We start from the raw sequence: 23678 nt of genomic DNA, 5'->3' as shown, positions 1-23678 counted from the left end.
AAACAGAATATGTTAAATGGACTGATTTTTTTTTTTTTTTTTTCAGATTTTGGACACCTAAAAAAATACGTTATAGTCAGAATATTTTCACCCGTTTACCTTTCTGTCAGACAGAGTCTCCTGACAGGAAACCACCGTTATATAAGAAAACTATATCACTCTCTGCAAACCAACCAAACTCCATTGACAAAATCAGCAATTTTAGCTCACAGAACACAGGAGTGGTTTTTCTGCTGCTGCCTCCATCTGTTAGTGTGTTTGTTTTATTGTGAGATTTTTTTTTTTTTTTTGAACACTTTTTTTTTATTCATTTTTATTGTGAGATTTCTGTGTTTGAAAAATTGAGTTTGCATTAACTGGTTGGTTTGTAGAGAGTGAGATTTGTCTTATATAGTGGTGGTTTCCTGTCAGGTAAAGTGGTGAAAATATTCTAAATATAGTGTCCATTTAAACTGATCTTGTTTTTAGCCATCTAGCTTCCTGCCGTCATCAAACACCTGATGGAGAAACACATCATACAACCACACTTCAAAAAAACTCTGAACTGTCCCTTTTATCAGTGAGCTTTAGAGGAGCTGGTTGGTGGATTTTCTCCTGTTTGGACAGAGCAAGGCTAGCAGTTTCCCTTTGTTTGCAGTCTTTATGCTAAGCTAAGCTAACTCCGTGAGAAACAGAAGATTCACCTGAATGTTGAATTATTCCTTTAACCTTTAAAGTCTGTCGGCTGTCACCGTCATTATCCTACAAACACACACACACACACACACGCACACACACACACACACACACACACACACACACACGCACATTAAAACGATCCACCAGCCGCTCCCTCCCCGTTCAGTCGACCTTCACAGTTGTGTCGGTGCACATTCCTCTGACAACATGATGCTCAGTCAATCAAACTTATTCTCAGACTTCAGCAGTGACAGTGATGGCTGAGTGTGTGTGTGAGTGTGACAACGTTAAAACCCAAAAGTACGCGAGGAGCCCGTGAGCCCGGCGTCCTGAGTGGTGGCTGAGAGGCTCTGGAACAGAACAGACAGATGAGAGTGGAAGGCACCTGTTCAGGTACAGCGCTGGAGTCCAAAACCAGGTGAGCGATCCCGCCAGCAGCATCAGGACCAGGATCAGCTCAGGTCTGGAAAACACTTCTCACACACAGGGATGAGCTTCACACCTGCACATTATTCACTTCACAGTCTGTTCTACAGACGGGTGTTAGAGTTACAGTTGCATTGTGGGTAACGTAGGCGCCAAGTTTGGATAAGTGTCTAGGATATTGCAGGTTCTGTTTCGTTGATTTTGATCTTTTTTTGTGTCCATGTTCAGTCACACCAGAATTTAGAACAGCAAGATTTATCTGATATTTAAATTAAAGGGACAGTTCACCGCAAAAAAACAAACAAACAGACAAACAAAAACAAAACATATTTTTCCTCTCACCTGTGGCACAGTTAATCCATCCAGATGGTTTTGAGTTGCACAGTTTTGGAGATATCAGCCATGTTGTTAGCAGGGCTGGATTTACCAGAATTACTTACTTTGTACTAGAAAAAGTAGTTCAGACATGAAGCTGCTCACAAAAAGATCAATATCTCCACAACTCTGAAACTCACAACACAACTGTCATGATGTATAAACGGCACTACATGGAAGAGGACAAATATGTATCTTTGATTTTTTGGGTCAAACTGTCCCTTTGTTACCATCTGAAGCAATTTAAAGTAAATCTGCAAAACAAAATGACAGCAAATTCAACTTTGGTGACCTCTGAGCTGTGAATTTTCTCCTCTGACCAACAGCAAGCGGTCCTGACAGAGCTGACCTCTGATTGGACGGAGAGTTGGAGCGCTATCGTAGCTTATTATCGGTGCGTCACTGTCCAGTTTTAATCAAAGCTCCTCTGTCAGAGTGTGAACTGGTTTACACACAGTTAGCAGACAGCAGGACATCATGCTAATTGTTCTGCTAGCAATATTTTTTCTCCAGGATGGTGAAGCCATGACCCACCCTAATCTGATTCTGATTGGCTAGCCTTCGTCAGTAGGGATTGTTTGGGTCGGATAGATTTAGGCATGAGAGTTTTGGTTAGGTGGGGTAAGGGTAAGAATATCAGGGTGAGCCAATCACAAGCAGAGTAAGGCACAACCTTCATCATCCTGGGAAAAAAATATCGCCTTAATTGAACGAGCTAAGCTAAGCAGCTAACTAGCATGCTGTTTACTTTCCCTCTTCAATAACTTTTTATTGCGTGAAATTCTGGATAAAATGACAACAGAGAGAAAATAAGAAGCTCAGAGAGTTAATGCGTTAGCCTGGCCTGCTAGCAAGTTAGCAGTTAGCTCACAGGCTACAATAGTTCACCAGTTAGCCCTGCAAGTCATCACTACATCACCAAACATCTCTCAAAGGCCTGTCCCATCAACATGGAAGCAGCTTTGTTCCTTATTCTGAAGTGTTTTGTTCAGAGCCCACAGGTTGGTTCCCAGCTGGAACCAAACAACTCCAGATTTTTCTTTAGGAACCAAAACGATGTGTCATATTCTCAAAGTTGTTATGCATATTTGATTAAAATGTTTTTCCTCAAAACCGGTGAAAACTCTGGCTGGTTCATAAGACAGCCCCAAGTCTCCAACAATCTTGAACAGAACCAGTTGAAGAACCAGAGCGAGTTCAGTGGAAAATGTTCCACAGTTTCATGTCATTGTTCTACTTTCTGGTGTGAGCTGGACTTTAAATTAGTGCAGTTTGATTTGAACAAACATGGAAGTGAAGCATAATGTGCGGTCCAAACCTCAGCACCTGACCGAGCTCAAACTGAGACGTCCTTTTCAAACACACGGAGAGAAGTTGTGAAGCCGGAGGTGCAGGTTCAGGTGAGGGACTGAAGACCAGACTGAGGTCAACAGAAACCGTCTGCAAGGATCTGGAGGTTGAAGTGTAATCCAGTTTGTGATCTGCAGCGACTCCTCACTTCAGCAGCGCCTTGTAGAGCATTAGAGAGCGAGCTGTGGAGCGGTCCTGCTCCAGACAGAAGATGAAGTCCCTGAGGTTAACTCGTGTGATCCGCTGGCGGAGCTGCTGGCGGGACGAGGCGGCCGCAGAGGAGGCCGCGCCCGAGCCCGACGCCACCTGAGGGAGGAGAGAGAGGAGCGTTAGACTGAGGCTGGGTGGCAGGGTCCGCCTTCAGGGACCGAAGAAGACTCAACACGAGACAAAGGATGAGCAGACTACAGTTACGACGGTTTATCTGCGGGTCGGGTCATAAAAGTTAACACTCTGATTAATAGTCGATGTGACAAAGGAGGGAAAAAGGCACACGAGACACAGCAGCTCTAACATTATTATTTAATTCTGTCTCCTCTGCGGTTTCCTCTGTCCTGTCAACTTTATAAATACAGTTGTAAGTTTTGTTGCCCAACATTTAACAGTATTTGCTGCAGTGACATTACTGCATGCAGGAAAACAAAACTGAAAGCAGCTCATCTGATCATTAAAGAAAACACTCAGGGATCAATACAAGACAGTAAAGAAATCAGCTGGAGAGACGGGTGGAGGTGAAAATACTTCCATCCATGTGAATTCAGATCTGAACACAAATATCTCAACTTTCTCCTCCTTACTTTAGTTTGAATAGACGGACGACGGACGGAGACTCTGGAGGAGAAAAGCTGAGCTTCAGTTTCCTTTGGACAGAAACAGTCAGTAGAAATGTCCTTCAGAGGACAACTTTATACTTTTATACTCTGAGGACATTTCAGAGCCTGAACCTTTTCACTTTTACTGCAGTAAACAAGTTGAATCAGTTTTACTCGAGTATCTGTACTTGTACTGCAGTAAAGACAGAGGACTTTTACCTCCCCTGCTGTAGTGAGTGAACTTTAGTTTCCTCTCAACGCAACAAAGTCAGTGATTGTTTTTTAAGGAAGTCTGGGGCTGATTTTGATGCCACCTTAAATTAATCATGAGCGGGTTTTGCTGTGGAAGACAGAGCAGTGACATCAATGAGGATCACGAGAACACATTAAAGAACAGTTAGAGGAAACGATTAACAACGATCCCATCTTCTCCTGTCTCGCTGCACAACTGATCACTAAATCACCGTATGGCCAAGTCACAGAACTCAAGAGCAAATTTCTGAAAAGGGAAAAATGTGAGAAAACGTGTCATAGGATTAGAACGAGGTTCTGTAGTGTTGCTTTGATGTCCTGGCCTAAAAATCTTGTTCTCCAGAGAAAACGTTCTTCAGTGAGTTTGTTTGGTTCAGACCTCAATAAATTCATTCTGTAAAACAAAAAGGATCATTTCCACTAATCGTAGCACATTTCACTCAAAATAATCACAATATGACTTTTTCTTTTTGACCAAATCATGCAGCGTTACTGGTATTTATTAAAGACTCTTTGTTGAAAACTGTAAATGCTGACAGGTTTAACAAGAACTAAAGTAGATCTCTGCACCAACAAGTTAAATGTAAGACTTTAAAGACAGAATCTGTTTAATATCCATCGCGTGTCGGAGTTTAGATAACTATTAAAATCTGTTTATTTTTTGAAGCTGCTGTCGGTGCTGGTTGTGTTTCGTGTTCAGACTGTCAGGACTTCCTGCTTTAACCTCTGCTGATTCATCATTAAGAGATGAATGGTCTCCCACACTCCTGTAATGACTGAGTGAGTCCAGACCTGCAGGAGGATCGCCACACCTTCACATGTCAGGTGTGTCTGCAGCCCGAGGACAGGTAACACCCGGGCCGAGCCCTGCAGCTACTCCTCATGCATACAGAGTGTCAGAGCTGCTGCTCCGACAGGCCCAGTTTCCCAACAACCCTGTACATTAAACCAACAGCGAGCCGGTGACTCGCAGCGTCTCTTCCCAGGCTGCTGTCGAGTCCCGAGGCGTCATGGCGCCGTGAGACCGACCAGTGTTTGAGAAAAGATAACGTGTGAATCGGCAGCTCTCTGAAAGAAGCCTCAGGTGATCTCTGGCTGTGGGCGGAGCCTCTGATCACTGGGATAAAACCAGTTAACCTGATGGTTGAGTCAAAGAATAAAGCTGAAAAATGAATTGAACCATTTTTCACTGGTTCTCCACTGGTTCTCCACTGGTTCTCCACGAGACACTGAATGATTCTTCTACTTTCTACATGAGCAGAACCTGAAGGCTGAAACAAGTCAAGACCATCTCAACACCACACTCACAACTACTTCTACATTTGGTAGACGTTTACAGAACCGGACGAGGAACAAGTCCTTCCTAAAAACTTCTTTTGGTATGTTCCACGTTTACTAGGGCTGAAAACTGTCAGCCCTGTCCTTAACCGATCAATTAACGATCAATTAATTGATTAATCAGACTGACAAAATCTTAAAAATGTTTCATTTATCAAACATCCCCTCAGAGTTTTATTCCCACAGCAACATGTTCCACGTTCTCTGACAGCGTTATATACACCCTTAGAAATAAAGCTCATAACTAGAACCATATAGGGTTCTTCAGCTTGTCCCCACTGGAGACCCACTTTTGGTTCCTGTTAGAACTTTTTTTTTTTATAAAAGTACATGTGGAACCCTTTCAAACAGTTCTACCTACAACCCAACATAAAGGGTTCTATCTAGAACCATCTGTGAAAGGTTTCACCTAGAACCCCCTGTGAGAGGATCTACAGAGAACCCTTTTATGGTGCAATGGTTCCACCCAGACACCGCTCTGGGGATTCTATCCAAAACCTTTCTAGCTTTCTAAAGGTGCTACAAGAATCCAACGAGGAGGTTCTAACAAGAACCTTTGTATATTTTAAGGGTTTTATCAGGGACCAAACTGGGGGGTTCTACAGAGAACCTTTTTATATTATGGTACAAGGAACACTTTAAAGAGTTATTCAAGAATTTCAACAATCTTTCAAGAACTTTTTCTTCTAAAAAAGGCTCTTTGAATGAAAAGAGTTTCTAATGGAACCCTTACTCTCTCAAAGAACCCTTGACAAACCCTTTCTGCTAATAAGGGTTCTTCAGAAGCAAATAGGTTGGGGTAGAACCACAGCCCTTCAGGCGGAACCTTTTTGGAACCCTTATTTCTAAGAGTGTAGCCTGTGGAACATATAAAAAGCTTCATGATTCAGATGTTTGTTTTGATTAAATTTTAAATGGTCGATCAAATTCTTAACAACCGATTAATTGATCAGTGATTAATTGTTATCATCACTGATGTAGTGAACTGAATATTCTGTAGATGTTGAAACATCAGTGACTTTGATCACAAACAGCAGCTTTTAACTGATTTTTTTAAGAGTTAAACAGTTAAACTGCTGAAGTAAACGTTCTAGAGTGTGAGAGAACTTCAGTTTGAAGGGTTCCTACAGCGTGCAGATCGTCAAACACGTTTCAGAGAGAGTGCTGGGTGGAACCATTGCAACATAAAAGGGTTTTCTGCAGAACCTCTCACAGGGGGTTCTAGGTGAAAGCCTTCACAGATTGTTCTAGATATAACCCTTTATGCTGGGTTCTAGGTATGACTCTTGAAAAGGGTTCCAAGTGAACTTTTATAAAGAGTTCTAACAGGAACCAAAAATGGTTCTTCTATGGGGACAAGCTGAAGAACTATATATGGTTCTAGTTCTCACCTTTATATCTAAGATGCTGAAAATGAAACTGATTGACATCAACGTTTTAAATGGAAATGAGAACGATTCCTGCCTGCCTGTCTCTCTCTCTCTCTCTCTGCCTGTCTCTCTCTCTCTCTCTCTCTCTCTCTCTGCCTGTCTCTCTCTCTCTCTCTCTGCCTGCCTGTCTCTCTCTCTGCCTGTCTGTCTCCCTGCCTGTCTCTCTCTCTCTCCCTGCCTGTCTCTCTCTCTCTGCCTGCCTGTCTCTCTCTCTCTCTCTCTCTGCCTGTCTCTCTCCCTCTCTCTCCCTCTCTCTCTCTCTGCCTGCCTGCCTGTCTCTCTCTCTCTCTCTCTCTCCCTCTCTCTCTCCCTCCCTGCCTGTCTCCCTCTCCCTCTCTCTCCCTCTCTCTCTCCCTCCCTCTCTCTCTGCCTGTCTGCCTGTCTCTCTGCCTGCCTGTCTGTCTGTCTGCCAGCTGTTGACCTGAGGTGGTAGGAGGTTGGGCAGCAGGTTATTTGTTGTTTTATTCAGTGAGAATAACAAAGCTCCTGCGTTGCTAGTGTGTGTTCATAACAGGCTGCAGCCCGGGGCGGTGGAACGGGGCGGTGGAACAGGGCGGTGGAACGGGGCGGGGGGGCAGAGGGGCGGGGGGATGGGACTATCTGAAGCCTGATCAGGCCTGCAGTCGGGAGCTAAAGGGCGGACTGCATCCGCCTGAGGGCAGAACTCACAACAACAGAGAACCATTTGTGCTGCTTCAAGAAAAAGATGTTGCGTTGTTAGAACCACAGACAGACTGAGTGAAGAACCGAAGACATGCGTTAATCATGTGACTCAGATGTCACTGAACATCAGCTGTGTCCTTAATCAATCAATTAATGATCAATCATAAAAAAAAAAAAAAAACAGTTCCAGAGCAACGTGTTCTACCTTCTTTGACAGCATTACATGCACCCTTAGAAATAAAGCTAATAACTAGAACCATATAGGGTTCTTCAGCTTGTCCCCGAAGGAGAACCGTTCTCCTTCGGGGACAAGGGTTATATGTTTCTTGATTAAGATTTCAAATGATAGTTATTTACTTTCATTCCTGAACAGAAAAATGAGTTTTATTGTTTGAATGTTTGATTCATTTCGACTTTGAGTCTAAAAAGATGAATCCAGTTTGAAATTCATCATTTCTGTTCAAAACGGTAAAACATGACTGAAAATGAAAGAGTCCACATTAAAACACTTCATGATGCTGGATGGTCTCTGAGACAAACAGGAAAAGACATAAAGTGTCTCACAGTGTGGACGAGTCTGCTTTGAGTCCACTGCAGAGACCGGTTCTTACAAAATACACCGAGGAACAGGCAGGAACCGAAAGTTAACTGACACCTCAAGATTTTAAGAACTAGAGACAGAAGGAAGACCAGAGCTGATCTTCAGACGGAGACAAATGTTTCTAGATCAGAGTGTGAGAACGTCTCCAGAACGACCAGAAGAAGACGACTGATGGAACGAGGTTTAAAGAGAAGACGAGCTGCTGAAGACATTATTGAGGCCTGCAAACATCCAGAACCTCCTCAGATTCACCAGGGAGCTCAAACACTGGACTGTTGATGACTGGAAGAAGGTCCTCTGGACGGACGAGTCCAGGTTTGACCTCTTCAGTCAGCATCGTCGTCTTCATGTCCACAGAAAAGCTGCAGAACGTTCTGATGCCACATGCAGCCACAGTGAAACACGGTGGAGGTTCCATCATGGTGTGAGGTTCCATCATGGTGTGAGGTTCCATTTGTGGAAACGTCGTGGACAAATGAGTGAAAATCAACGACATCATGAACAAGAACGTCAACCACAACATCTCAGTGCATCATGGGATTCCTTCTGGACTGAATCTGATTGGTCGAGGGTTCATAAACCAACAAGACAATGAACCAAAGCTAATCGAAATAATCGAAAATCGGTTTGTAATCGAATTGGGACCTCAATAATCGGAATCGAATCGGATCAGGAAATCAGACAGATTAACCACCTCTAATAATCAGTCTCATGTTTTTTTAGTTAAAATCTGATCTGATCTTGTTTCTGCTGCCCCCCAGTGGAAGAAAACAGCATCACTTCCTGCACATTTCAGGTGTTTTTGTTCTGACAAGAACCCGACAACAGCAGCTCCATCACTCTCTGCAGGCCGGAACACAGCTCACATTTCCCAGAGTTCATTGCCTCCCCGTCAGAGGCTTAATCCTCAGCCCCTCCACCACCCCTACCCCCAAATCACTCTGCTGCCTTTGTGTGGGACTGCTGGGGGGCGAGCCTCAGGCGGGATGTGTGGAGAGAGAGAGAGAGAGAGAGAGAGAGAGAGAGAGACGAGAGAGAGAGAGAGAGAGAGACGAGAGAGAGAGAGAGAGAGAGAGAGAGAGAGACAGACAGAGAGAGAGACAAGAGAGAGAGAGAGAGAGAGAGAGAGAGAGAGAGAGAGAGAGAGAGAGAGAGAGAGAGAGAGAGGGACAGACAGAGAGAGAGAGAGAGAGAGAGAGAGACAGAGAGAGAGAGACAGAGAGAGAGAGAGACAGAGAGAGAGAGAGAGAGAGAGAGAGAGAGAGAGAGAGAGAGAGAGAGAGAGAGAAAGAAAGAGAGAGAGAGAGAGAGAGAGAGAGAGGGACAGACAGAGAGAGAGAGAGAGAGAGACAGAGAGAGAGAGACAGAGAGAGAGAGAGACAGAGAGAGAGAGAGAGAGAGAGAGAGAGAGAGAGAGAGGGACAGACAGAGAGAGAGAGAGAGAGAGAGAGAGAGAGAGAGAGAGAGAGACAGAGAGAGAGAGAGACAGAGAGAGAGAGAGAGAGAGAGAGAGAGAGAGAGAGAGAGAGAGAGAGAGAAAGAAAGAGAGAGAGAGACAAGAGAGAGAGAGAGAGAGAGAGAGAGAGAGAATGTGGGTGAGGGTGGGGCGAGCACGAGGCAGACATCACCCCCAGGCCACGACCCCCCCCCCCCACACACACACTCACTCTCCAACACCCAGCCCCAAGCTCATTTCTGCAGAGCTCAAATCTATGGCTGCCCTGGGGGGAGGGAGGGGGAGAGAGAGGGAGGGAGAAGGAGGAGAGGGGGAGGAGTCACAACAACTCACAACAAAGCTCCAGGCAGACACTGACCCCCTTCACTCAACTTTGGTCACAGTCACTGCCTGGATTAGAGACAGAGAAAGTGTGTGTGTGTGTGTGTGTGTGTGTGTGCGTGCGTGCGTGCGTGCGTGTGTGTGTTGGCTGCACATAGACACACACACACACTCTCATGGCCTTTTACATCAACACACACCAACAGGAATGAATGAAGTTACAGCATCTGATCAGGATCTAAACCAGAACGATAAAAAGTCACTGATACGATATTTATTAAACAAAAATTAAAACTGGAAAAATGTTCTTTATTTATTAATAATAACCTTCATGTGTAAGAATTTAGAATTGATTACAGTCTGCAAATAGATATGATAACAATTAATCAATGATTGATAACTGGGACGTTAAGAATTTGATCAATCATGTAAAATTTAATCGATCCTCTATCAAACACGTGAAACATGAAGCTCTGTATATGTTCCACAGGCTACACTCTTACAAATAATGGATCTAAAAAAATTGCAGCGTTTTGTCAGTCTGATTAATTGATCGTTAATTGATCAATCAAGGACAGAGCTGACAGTTTGCAGCCTTATGAACACCACAGTCGACGAAGCTTAGGGTCCACTGATGATAAACAATGTCTCTGATCTCTTACCTCTGCGCCGGCCGCGGCGCCTCCCGGTGAGTCCAGCTTGCGTTTCTTGCGTGGACCGATGGCGGCGAGCGCCGTGAGGTTGGCGTCTCGTTGTCTCATCTGAGCCAACTCCTGCTGTTGCATCTGTGGAGGACAACAACAGCTGTAAGTATCTGCAGGACAACTTTGACAGGAGGGCCTCATATTAAGGGACTTTTATAGTCTATAGTTTATGTTATGTTAATGTGAGGTAGCTAGCAGCTATAGTGTATTATGTTAGCAAGGTAGCTAGCAGCTACAGTATGTTATGTGAGGTAGCTAGCAGCTATAGTTTATGTTATGTGAGGTAGCTAGCAGCTATAGTGTATTATGTTAGCGAGGTAGCTAGCAGCTACAGTATGTTATGTGAGGTAGCTAGCAGCTGTAGTGTGATATGTTAGCAAGGTAGCTAGCAGCTATAGTTTACTGTGAGTGAGATTAATTAAGTCACATGACCTCCTCACATCATCACATTTTCCACTTCTGGATTCCAGACTTAACAGCTCACATTTCCAGACATTTTGGCAGATTTTTCAAGCCATATTTGACATCTGAGGACGTTAAGCTTGATATTTATTATGTAAAGGATTTAGTTTTGTTTGCTTCTCTGGTGCTGAATACAAAGACTGTGACTCTGAACCTTCTCTGTTGCTCTGTCAACCATCTCTGCACAAACAGGAAGTAAACAAACTCTCTGCTTGTATGATCCATTTATTTTAGTTTAGAAATTCTGTATTTTACTTTTTAAAGAACAGAACAGGGGCAAAAATCTGGAAACACAAATATTTTCCCAGACTTATCCAGACGTGGAGATCAAATTCCAGATGTTTCTTTTCTAACAGACTAAAGCAAATGAATGTAGTTCTTCAGAAACAGATGAGACAGATGTTTAGATTAAAGTCTTCACGTGTGTGTGTGTGTGTGTGTGTGTGTGTGTGTGTGTGTGTGAGGAGGAGCAGACTGGACAGGAGATGTAAACTGAGGCAACATTTACTCTCATTAACACACTATAATGTTAATTAGAAGAGAAGGAGGACACATGGTGAGTCTCTCTGTCTTTATGTGTTTGTGAGGACCCTCGTTAACATAAACCCCCCCCCACCCTCTGTTAATGAGGATGATTTACTGCCATCTAGTGGTGAGATTACACATTAAAAACACCTCAATCAATTGAGGCTGCAACTAACCAAATAATTTTCATTGACAATTTATCTGTTGATCATTTTCCCAATTAACTGATTGGTTGTTTTGGTCCAGAAACTTAATTGATTAATTAATCCTGTTATAATCTTGTCAATTGAAAAGAGGTCCAAACAGGTGAAAACAGGAGTGCACGGACGTACGTTCACCTGTTTGGACCTATTTTTCAACTAGTGGTCACTTATTGTTTATTATTTATTGTTTTTTTTCTTTTTTATTTGTGTTTTGGTAATAATTTGGTAATAATGATAATTTCCCTCTGTTGTGGGACTAATAAAAGATTATCTTATCTTAATAAGTAATAAAAAATAATGGTTATTTGCAGCTGTAGAAACGTGATCATTAGATTTGTCTCCTCCTCAGACCGCTCCAAACCGCTCCAACATGCCTCGCCCTCTCAGGCCTCAGCATACGGAATTATGGGTAATGACCCCTGACCTCTGCCTGAGGTCAGTGAATGCACCGCCTGGCTGTGGCCTCAGGGAGGGAAACCGCAGGAGGACAAAACCCCCACACAGGGCGGATGTTTCTGTGTGTCATGTTTGGATGTAAAAGAAATCAAAGATTCCAGTCAGAGTTCAAAAATCAAAAATCTACTGAAGGCAGCGGCTCTGAAATGATACGTTCTTTTCAACTTTACTTTTTACAGCGTCCTTTTAAACATCAGCTGCACATAAAGAAGAACATTTATCTTCATCTGTCGGGTAAACAGTTTAATTGTTTATGTTTTCTGGTTCAGTGTGTGTGCGTGTGTGTGCGTGTGTGTGCGTGTGTGTGTGTGTGTGTGTGTGTGTGTGTGTGTGTGTCTAACGTACCTCCTTAGCTTTCTGCTTCAGTCGAGCCTGTTCAGGATCCTCTTGTCTGGCTCGACTCTGGAAGTTCAACTCAAACACATCAGTTACAAACAAAAACAAAAAACAGAATATTTTGTTCAGAACTTAAGAACTTCTCTAACTTAATGTTGAGTCCCTCATTTATCATCTATATTGTGTTTATAAAGCTGTAATAACAGGTTTATAACAGGCAGTAAAGTAAGTAATCTGGTCTAAGTTTTCATTTGTTAATAGTTTTAACTCCTCCTGTCTGCAGTACAAACTGATAATTAATGATGATATAATCAAACAGCTGAAATAATAGAAAATGTGTTTCATATGAGAAGTTCTAATAAATGCTGCACATTAATAAACACTGAAAATGGTCTTATGTGTTATAAACCATTTACTATGTTTATATGCTGATTATAAATGTTATAATAAGTATGAAGTGAAATAAATCTGTAATATGAATTATCACATTTTAAAAGTTGCACATTAATTAAACTAATAGTAATTTTTTAAATGTAAAATTTGTGGGTAATTTGTAACTTTATCATGAAGTTCTGGGACGTGTTACCCAGAACAGTTTTATTTTAATGTATTTCTTTTCTGTTAGAACCTTATGAAGTTTATTCTGACTGTAGAGTGTGTGTGTGTGTGTGTGTGTGTGTGTGTGTGTGTGTGTGTGTGTGTGTGTGTACCTTGGCAGCCTTCAGCAGGATCTCTCTCTCTTGTTCGTCTTTCCTCTGTTTCTCCATCCGCTCCAACTGCTCAAAGAAACGAAGCTGAGAGCGAACGTCTGACATCTGTTCATGATGCTCTTCATCCTGACAGAGGAGGAGGAAGAGGAGGAGGAAGATGATTGGCTGCACCTTGTCCAGAGTCAAATTCAAGCATTTTCAAGGTTTTCCAGCACCTTCCAGCTTTGGTAAATGTTTGTTTAAATCAGATGTTTTGATCCATAAACAAACAAAAAGAACAAATTAATGTGACACCTGTGTGTTTTTAGACTTACAGCTGCTACTATCAGTCATTCAATCAGTTATTTATCAATAATTAATTTAATTTGTGTGTGTGTGTGTGTGTGTGTGTGTCTAACCTTCCCTCCGTCCGTGCGGTGCTGAGCCACGGCTGAAACTTTCTCCAGCAGCGAGCGGAGTCTCGACTGGGTGGCATGAGAGATGAAGTTGACCACGTCCAGCGGCACCTCAGTCACTCCCAGCTTCTTAGCTGAACACAAACAACAACAACAACAACAACAACAACTGTATCAACATCATTCAGCAGGGTTCAAACACAATCTCCTCTTTTCTCCAAACTCATTCAGACTTCAAGAATTCTCAAAACCTTTTAAATACTTGCTTCTTATTGTTGAATTACAACATTCTGACGTCTGTTATTTCTTCATTACAGACACAATCATTGATTTTTTTGGTACATAAACATGTAACAAGCAGGATTATGTGCAGTGAGCAGGTCACTGTTATGAACAGTAATGACCTGCTCACTGTACATTATCATTTGCTTATTTTCTCTTCACATATTGGATGAATATTAGATTATCTATCCTCCATGTTTTCAGGGTTTCTGCAGGTTTGAAAAAGTTACATTTAAGAAGTTTTTCAGACCATCTGAATTACTGTAAACTTGATTTTTGTTGTTTTTCTGACAAAAACGAGTTTAGGTCGTGTTCAGACAGAATTCAGCCTTTTCTGGCTCAACTTTTCAAGCCTGATTAAAGTTCTACTGATAATTAATTGGTTAAATTCTTAATGAGGACTGATCAATTAATGATTAATCATAAAAAAAAAAAAAAAAATCAGATTTTAAACAGACAAAAATTCTGTCTACATGATCTATGAGTGTGATGTATTTTTTATTATATTGGAGAGAAGGCAGACGTCTCTACAGCTTATATGTCCAAAACTATGTGGATGGATAAAAACATATTTTTTGGTGAAATGTCCCTTTAATGGCCTGTGAAAAGCCTTTTTTGCTTTTTTATAAATAAAAACTAAAAATGAAAAGGTTGAGCTGACATGTTTGAGTTTAAAGACACTCTTTAACATCTACCTTCACTGTTAATGAGAGGAGGTCATGTGACGACTACAGTAGGTCATGTGACACCTGTCAGGTGTTAGAACTGCTGTGCTCAAAATACGTCAATAACAACAATAAGATCTTCAGTAAACTCTCAGCCGTGACAACGATCTGTGAACAGAACATTCATCTTGTCTCTTTGAGTTCTACGTTCTACTGTAAAATGTCTCAGACATGTGACTGAGTGTGTGCAGACCATCAGGTGTCCTACAGGTGTGTCAGTACCTGTGTCGAGGATGCGACGGTGCAGCAGGCCGGTGGGCAGGAACGACTCGTCTTTACAGGAGCGGATCTTCGTGCCGACGAGCTCCGAGCTGGTTGCTAGGATACGGGCATTTTCCTCGTTGAGGTTGACGCCGGCCATGGACGCCACGTCGTTGATGTCATCGTCATCTCTAAAAGGAGGAGAGACGCCGAGCGGAGACGGTTTGTGAAACACATGAACAGAAAACACACACACACACAGTCCACTTCCTGTTACACCTGATCCAGTCCAGGTTTCACGTCTTCATCCTGACATTAACTGATGTGGGAAGTAACTAACTACTAATACTACAAGTACTTAGTTACTGCACTTCAGTAGTTTTCAGGTATCTATACTTTACTTGAGTATTTATTTTTCTACCTTTGAACACAAATATCTGAACTTTGTCCTCCTCACAGTTTCTAAACAGACTCCGTACTTTAGTTTGATTGACTCTGAGGTCAATTATTGATTATTGTTATTTTGCATCATTGTACCTCCTTCAAACATCCAGACTGATTTCAACCTGAATGGACGAAACAATAAGACGCAGAAAAGACGATTGATCCATCAGAGGACATCAGACAGGACAGACGGGACGAGACAAGAAAAAATTAACAATAAGGAAAACAAAATAAAAGATGGAACAAGACAAAAGAACATCTAATATTTATAAATAAATATAGATATTTTTAATAAGTTGGCTTAATAAAATGTCAGGATGATTTATTTGTTTAGTAAATTAGTTGTACTGCTTTTATGAAGATATCAGCTGCTTCTCTGTTTGTCCTGTAACCTGGTTCTAAATAGGAACTGGTTCTAAGTTTATCTTAAAACTAAATATTGATTGTTTATTTGTACGTGAAGAAACGAGGCAGTGAAATGAAAGTATGAAGTGTTTTCTTCACGTGTGTCTGGACGAGATCTGGAGGTTCTTCAGTAAATGTTCTGTCAGATATCATGAGATCCATCTGGACCTGAAGTGTTCTGTCAGGAACCTGTACTGACTATCAACACTGTGTGTGTGTGTGTGTGTGTGTGTGTATGTGTGTGTGTGCATGTGTGTGTGTGTGTGCGTGTGTGTGTGTGTCTGTCTGTGTGTGTGTGTGTGTGTGTGTGTCTGTCTGTGTGTGTGTGTGTGTGTGTGTGTGTGTGCGTGTGCGTGTGCGTGTGTGTGTGTGTGTGTGTGTGTGTGTGCATGTGTGTGTGTGTGAACACATGCTGCCCTCTGGTGGCTCATCTGTGAACTACAGGACTGAAATCCAGCAGCAGGAACAAAAGACAAAATATGGAGAAAAAAAATATCATGTTGTTTCAGACATTAAATGTTAATTTATGTTCCTCAGTGACAATCTGAGCATTTATTTAGTTTATTTTTTTTACTAAATGTATAATTTTATTATTATTGTCTTTTAAAATTTCAAAATAAATAAAATAATCATTAAATAATGAGTCATTCATTCAGTTATGTTGAGCATCAGCAGATTTTCTCACATCTGGTTTTTCTTTTGCGGGATAAATTAAAAAAAAGGAACCGTCATGATTTTAAATGATCAATTAGTTCTATTAGATCACTAAAAGTGGGCAGAAGACGTTCTCTACTTTGTTAATTTTAATTTTTATTCTTTTAATTCAGTTTATTTTCATTTTTTATTGTTTTTTTTTTTCTCCTTGAATCACTTTGACTCGTTTGTGTTTGTGAGTGGTACTCCACCTGAATGTCCCGCCCCCCGGGTCACTAAGCTTCTTCTGATTGGCTTGAGCTGCCAGGTGAACCGGACTTTTGCCAATAATAGTTGTTGGTCCCCTGATGAGCGTACCTGCAGACAAAAAAAAAAAACAGAGAACGTCAGTCAAGTGTGACGTCCACTAATGTTAATAAACAACCTGCTGGGAGTCAAATCGCTGCCTCTGATTGGTCCACAGAGTCTCACCTTGAGGTCTGACAGTCTGACTGAAGACGACGGGCGTACGAGTCTGAACAGTCGGGACTCCTGCTCTGCTCACGGCCTGACGGAACAAACGTTAAAGGAACGTTAATAAAACATATAACAGTTGGTTTACATCAAGGCTGCAAGCTATAAACTGGTTCCTTTATTGATCATTGGTAAAATTAACAATCAATCAATCAGACTGAAAATCCACAGCAACATGTTCCACGTTCTCTGACAGCTTTATATACACTCACTTTTCAAAGTCTGAAAGATTTTTTTTAAATGTAGGAGTTCAGACAAAATGACAGACCACTTTTTAACATTTTAATAATAAGAACCAAAGGTGGAACAATGGAACGATGGAACAAAAACTAAGGCTGAGCAGTTTGGAAAAAATATCTAATTCTAATTATTTTGACTGATGTTAAAATTGTGATATTAGAAGGAATCATTATTCTCACGTCCATTTAAAACACATCATGATGGTGTGATCTTTAAAGCTGAGAACTAGAACCATACACAGTTCTAGAAGAACCATTTTTGGTTCCTGTTGTTTATAAAAGTTCACTTGGAACCCTTTCAAAGAGTTCCACCAAGAACCCTTTTATGCAATGTGCAATTTTATAGTTCCAATTAGAACCCTCTCTGGAGGTTCTATCCACAACTTTTCTACCTTTATAACGGTGCTAACAAGAATCCCACCAAGAAATTTTACTGAGAACTTTTTTATATTCCAAGAATTATCTAGAACACATTCAGGAAGTTCTACTCCCGTTTACCTACTGTTTTATATTATAGTACAAAGAACCCTTGAAAGAGTTCTTCAGGGATTTCAACAATCCTTGAAGAACTCTTTCATCTAAAAAAGGTTCTTTGGATGAAAAGGGTTCTTAATGGAACCCTCAGTCTTACAAAGAACCCTTGACAAACCCTTCCTCCCAAAAAGGGGTTCTTCAGAAACAAACAGTTCTTGGTAGAACCACAGTCCTTTTGGAACCATTATTTCTAAGAGTGTAGCTACATGTTTCTCATGTTTATTTGATAGAAGATCAATTAAATTTGATGTGATCAATCAAATTCTTAACGACCGATTAATCGATTATTGATTATTGATCATCCGTGGTTAAAATGTTCGTCTCGGGTCGTTCCTTCAGCATAAACGACGACCCGAGACTCTTAACAAGCAGCTCGCCATCTTACCAGAGTGTTCGTGAGCGGTGGGTTCAGTCTGACGGCGGCGCCGCCGGCCGGACCGATGGGCAGCCGCGGCCTGATGGTGGCGGCGGCGGTGACGGAGCCGGGGGCAGCCAGGGGCGGCGCAGAGGTGCTGGGGGTGGGCGTCACCAGAGACTGCTGACTGTTGAGCAGAGACTGACGCAGAGCGGGGAGGCTTTTCTGTCAAGCAACAGTAAGAACAGAGAAAAACTAAAGTTCTGCATTTCTAATCTTTATTTCAGTTAAAGAACCGAAGCATTAAGATTAAACTTAAAGAACCAAAGGACTCATCAGCAAAAATTATCACCAAATGGATCTACAGTCAAAAAATAGGTCCAAACATGTTTTCAGCTGACAAGATTGTGACTGGATTAATTTCTGATGGACCAAACAACCAATTGATTAGTGGAGAAAATGATTGATCTATGATGAAACTGATCATTACACACCGCGAGTCCGTGAACAAGACTGCGATAAGATTAATTCAACGATTAATTTTTAGCTGCAGCCCTAAAAAATATTTTAATATGTAATTTTGTCATTGTTGTCATTTTATCATCTCAGTCGCTCCCACACAACAAGTCGTCAGTAACACCTACTCAATCAATAATTATTGATATGGACCGATATAAAACTACACTACTGTGACAAGTTTTTCAGCTTCATCACTCGAGTCTTAGAGAGAAAAACTGTGATGTAAGCAAGAATCTTTCAGCCCTAGTCAGTAGTGGCAGCAGTGCAGGAGGTAGTAATAGTAGTAGTAATAGTAATAGTAATAGTAATAGTAATAGTAGTAGTAGTAGTAATAGTAATAGTAATAGTAGTGTTACCTTGAGGAAGGGGATGAGGTAGGGCTGTGGGGAGGACTTCAGCTCAGCCTGCAGCCGAGTGGTGAACTCCTCCGGCTCAATCTTTGCATCCTGAACACAAACACACAGAACAGACACATCAGCTTCTCTGCAGCCGCGGACAGTTTCAATAAAGTTTGACTGTTTGAATCTGATCTGATGATGACGATGATGATGATGAAGAAATGCTGCTCACGAGCAGGTCCTGGACCAGGGCCTTCACATTCTTGGAGGTATCTGGGGAGGGTGAGTTGTGGGACGCCAACTTGATCAGCGTCGCCAGGAAGTTCTTGCATTTCTTCACGTTCTCCTGCATCTCCTGTCAGGGAGGGGTCAAAAAATCAACAATGAGTAATCGGATTACTTCTCTATCGTCTGTCTATTCTGTAAACGGGAAGTGTAAGTGGACCTGGGAGACCACGGCGACTCTGCCGGCGGGCGTGGCGGGGGCAGCGGGCGTCGTGCTGGTCAGGGGTGAGGACGGGACGCCGGCAGGTTTGGCCGCGGGCGTCCCCCCCGCCGTTATCACTGTCTGGGGCTTCTGAGGCGTGGTCATCTTCACCGACACCGCCACACCGCCGGGGGCCACTGTGATGGCCTTCTGGGAAACAACAGACGCCATCAGAGCGAAAAACAGAACAGCAGCACACAAATAATCTTTTTATTTAACAAAATCATTTATTGATTAGATTCTTTTCTGTCCACACAGATTTACACCATGATGGTTTGTTTTGGCCAAGAGCTGCTGTGATTATTGGCAGTGATCATTGTTGCATCACAATTTTCATTTTTACTGGAAAAAAATTAGTCTTTGTCTTTTTTCACAGCAAGGTTTAAGTTTTAATTTAACTTTAGTTCTTATAAAAGCCTGACTGGCAGCAGGTGAAGCACACACCTGTACAGCGGTGGTGGAGGGAGGCTGAACCATTCTGGTCTGAGTGGGGGAGGCCAGGCGGACGGTCTGAGGAACCTGCAGACAGCAGGGAGGGACAACGGATGAGGTCAGGAACAGCAAAGCATCATGGGAAATCTGATTAACGTTCATATGAGGACACAACAGATTTTTGAGAAATCAGATCAACTGATGTTTATTCATTGATGTTGTTTTCTGTTTTGCATATAGGTTGATCGTTTGGTCCAGCTGATGATATCAGGTGTCTTGTTTCGTCTGACAGTCAAAACACAAAAATAAATTAATGAGAAGCAGCAGATCTTCACAGAACCAGCAACATGTGACTTCTTCTCAATTAATTACTTGATTGGTTAATCAACCAACTGCTGCAGCTCTAAAAAATCCCAAAATTATGTGACGTAAACAATAATTGAACATGAAAATAAATGTACGTCAGTGATAACATAAAATACCAGGGAAGAACATACTGAGCATGTGCAGGGTGCTCATTAACTTTAAAACACAAAAAACAATTACAAGACAACAGATATTTATTTATAGGAATGTGACATCTGTTCCTTCGCCTTTATTGATTTGACCCAACAGACAAAATTCTGTCTGGTTCAGTCGATAAACAGAAACAAAGAAATCTGAATTTTTTTTTCAAAAATCTCAGTTTCAGTGACCTGAAACACGTGGAGTCTAATAAATAAAGCCTGTAAAGAGTCCAGTAAAGACCTGATCAGACTGTCTTTATTTCAGCTGACACTGATCATTAAACAGGTCGTTATGACATCAGCAGTTTCATCTACCAATTAAACACCCTGGTTAGACTGAGTCCCGCCTCCTGCAGCCACTAAACGACCTTAGTGACGGTCATCAGTTTCATATTGATCAGACAGCTGTGGCCCAACAGACCCTGGCGTGCAGCTGACCTACCGTGGTGGCGGTGCTGACCCTGATAGTGGCTGTGGCGGCCGTGGCGGCGGTGGGTGTGGCCGGTCTCTGGGCGAGGCTGGCCACTGTCTGTCCTTGCTGCGTCTTGGCCTGAGCCTGAGCCAGAACCTGCTGAGGGACCATGACCAGCTGGCCCGTTTCCGTCCGGACCAGAACCATACCTGAGGGAGACGGGACACAGTCGCCACAACATTTTAATCAATCAATTATTCAGGTGATAGATAAACAATCACCTGTTTCATCAGGGCTGCAACCAGGGAGGAAAACTTTAAATTAATTACAGATATGAAAATCTAGCAGACAGATAAATGCTAAAATGTTACTTGTGTCTTATAGGAAGAGGAGACACGTCAGTTCTGGTTACCTTGATAGGACACACAGTCACAACTTAAAGGCACAGTTCACTCAAAAACCAAAAATACAGATTATGATTCTTCCTCGTCTGTCAGTTTGTTTGTATGATTGTGAGACGTCCGTGTTTTAAAGGGTTAATTCAGACTCACTGATGTAACACAATAATACAAATTTGCTAACAGATGGAGGAAACATTAGACCAACAACTCCTGTGTTCCATCAGCTAAAATGACTGATTTTATGAACGTAGTTTGGTTGATTTGTAGAGAGTCAGATTTGTCTTATATGACATGTAGTCATATACTGTCAGAACAGTATGTCTGACAGTAAGGTTAGGTGGTGAAAATAAAAATAATAATAATGATCCCATTGTTTACATCCCACGCCATCACAAGTCTCTCATCCACGAGTAGAAACACACTTCCTTCTGCGCAGTGATACAGTTGGTGCGTGTCGCTTGGAAGAAAGAAAGTAATTCCTACATGAATGTGTGGATTATCTCCAGTAACCTGGTCATGATTTGTCTCTTTGAGCTCCACAAGCTGAGAGCCATCTTGTTCCATTACAGAGTGTCTGTTGGAGGTGCAGGGATGTAAACAACGTGCCAGATATTCAGTTTAAGCCGGTGTCAGGAGGTCTGAACCACAGAAAAGTACAGGAAGATGTGTGGAGGCTGCTAAAACTCACAGAGAAGGACCCGGCCAGCAGGAGAGGACACAATATTTTGGGAAAATAAAGTTAACAGGAGGTGAAGATCTGTATGAGCTGATATCTTCTATTGGAGAGATAACCCAACAATTTTACTTTTACTTCCTGCTGATCTGACATCAAAATATAAACCAAAACAAATTTATTAACAAAGTCAGTTGTTTAAGAAGTAGTTGGTTATTTTCAGAAACTGATGTTAAAAGTAGGCCTGGGCGATTAATAAGGTTGAGACATTTCTTAAATTAAAAAACTCCAAATTCTCTGATTTCAGTTTCTTAAATGTGAATATTTTCTGGTTTCTTTCCTCTCTGACAGGAAACTGAATATGACAAAACGAGTTGTTTTCACATGTTTGGACCTATTTTTCAATTAAAAAGATTCTGACAGGATCGAGACTTGTGTGAGTTCCGTTGCGTTGTTTATGTTCAGTACATCCAACATGGCTGACCTCTGGATTGATGACATGCCATGACAACACTGACTCTATTTTGGGGTGAACTGTCCCTTTACGTTGTGTGTTTTATATGAAAACATCATTAGAAGTAGAAATTAAGATTTTTAAATGTTGGTTCAAGTTGTACAGATTTATCACAGACAGGTTTCACTTCTGGCAGCCATCTTTGTTTGTAGTCACAAGCTGATAAACAGAGTGTTTATGTCTCAACATCATGTTGTTGACCCTTCAGGTGTGTGCGCATGTGTGTCTCACCGGGGGGCATGGTGAAACCAGGGGGCAGCTGGATGGTGGTCTGCTGTTGGGGCCGGACCGCCAGCGGGGGCTGAGGGGCCGCCGCTCTGCTCGGGTTCACTGCCAGTCCTGGTCTCTGCTGCTGGAGGGCCGGAGCCACTACAGGGGCCACCACAGGGGCCCCAGGGGGCCTCACCACGGCCACCGCAGGCTGGAGCACCCCATTCACCGCCGGCTTCACCACACCAGTCCCAGTTCCGGTCCCAGTCCCTGTCCCGGCAGCCGGACTAGTCCCGGTCTGAGTCTGCACCGCGGCGGGCGGGGGAGTCCCGGAGACAGGCTGGCTCGGGACCAGCATCTTGGTGTGGATCAGAGGACTGCTGTGGTTCAGGACCTGAGGACTGGAGACCCCCGGGGCCCCCAGCTGTGCCCCCTTCAGGTCCACACCGTTCTGGACCCCGGGGGCCGGGCTGAGGTGTCTCTGCAGGGTCACAGCGGGGGTGGACCCAGGTCCAGGGAAGCCAGGCTGAGAGGATATGATGGAGGAGCCGGTGACCACCTTCACAGGTCCAGGTCCGGGTCCAGTGGAGCCGTTGAGGCTCTGCAGGCCCGGGGACCCGGTCCTGATGTCAGTGTGGGAGCCCGGAGCCGGGCTCGGACCCGCGACCGCAGCCCGGGGGAAGCTAACAGGCTGAGAGCTGCTCAGAGTTCCGGGTCCTGGTGCCGGTGCAGGTCCCGGGGAGGCGGCGGGGGCAGGTGGAGCTGCTCCAGCGGGGGTCCCGGTCCCGGGGCCCGCAGAGGAGGTAGAGGAGGGCTCAGGGGGACCGGAGTCCGGGTGTCCTTGTTCCGGCTCCGCGGACCCCGCTGCTGCTGGCGGCTCACGCACTTTCCCTGAGAGCGGTCCGCACGCGGCCGCTGCCGCCGCTGTCTCGCGCCTTCCGCCACAGGCCTGAGCGGCGGGAATCTTCCTGTCGCCCAGCTGAGACTCCAGAGAGCCCACCAGGTCGCTCACCGCTTTCTCGTCCACCTCAGTGAAGAGCATGTCCTCCAGTGGGTCGGAGGCTCCCGCCATCTTTGATGCTGGACCGTTGTGCAAATCGTATTTTAGAATGTACGCGTGCGCGGAGGATCCGTGCTGTTTTCCAGCACAGAAATAGAAGAACTAGATCTGAGATTCAACACAACGTATGACAGTGTTTTCTAAACCATTTAATTTTATTGTTTACAAGGTTTGACATTCAGAAATATCAGTGATAGATCTTTAAATCACTACAATTACTTCAGCAAAGAACAAGAAAATTATCAAAACTGTGAGTCTGCAAACAATTCAATGTTTCTATT

The 23678-nt window shown here is 43.0% G+C and overlaps 1 protein-coding gene across 2 annotated transcripts; it reads right to left on the bottom strand.

Moving 5' to 3' along the window:
• Positions 1-1434: 1434 nt before the first annotated feature.
• Positions 1435-23581, bottom strand: LOC146317179 (transcription initiation factor TFIID subunit 4-like). 2 transcript variants are annotated; one of them, XM_084734362.1, is made up of 15 exons: positions 22359-23581; positions 20570-20748; positions 19634-19708; positions 19148-19339; positions 18935-19057; positions 18721-18810; positions 17876-18070; positions 16676-16751; positions 16456-16561; positions 14723-14892; positions 13497-13627; positions 13099-13224; positions 12398-12454; positions 10365-10487; positions 1435-3135 (listed from the first exon to the last, which is right to left on the bottom strand). In XM_084734362.1, exons 1-15 carry the CDS (start codon positions 23407-23409, stop codon positions 2974-2976), a joined length of 2856 nt encoding a protein of 951 aa, XP_084590488.1. In that variant the 5' UTR covers positions 23410-23581; the 3' UTR covers positions 1435-2973. The 2 variants fall into 2 exon arrangements, with proteins under 2 accessions (XP_084590488.1, XP_084590489.1); XM_084734363.1 differs by having other exon boundaries at positions 19148-19336.
• Positions 23582-23678: the final 97 nt, after the last annotated feature.

Source organism: Lutjanus erythropterus, chromosome 13 (assembly GCF_056507025.1).
Source record: "Lutjanus erythropterus isolate fLutEry1 chromosome 13, fLutEry1.hap2, whole genome shotgun sequence".
NCBI lineage: Eukaryota > Metazoa > Chordata > Actinopteri > Lutjaniformes > Lutjanidae > Lutjanus > Lutjanus erythropterus.
The sequence above is the reverse complement of the archived record's forward strand: the minus strand, read 5'-3'. Positions and strand labels throughout refer to the sequence as shown.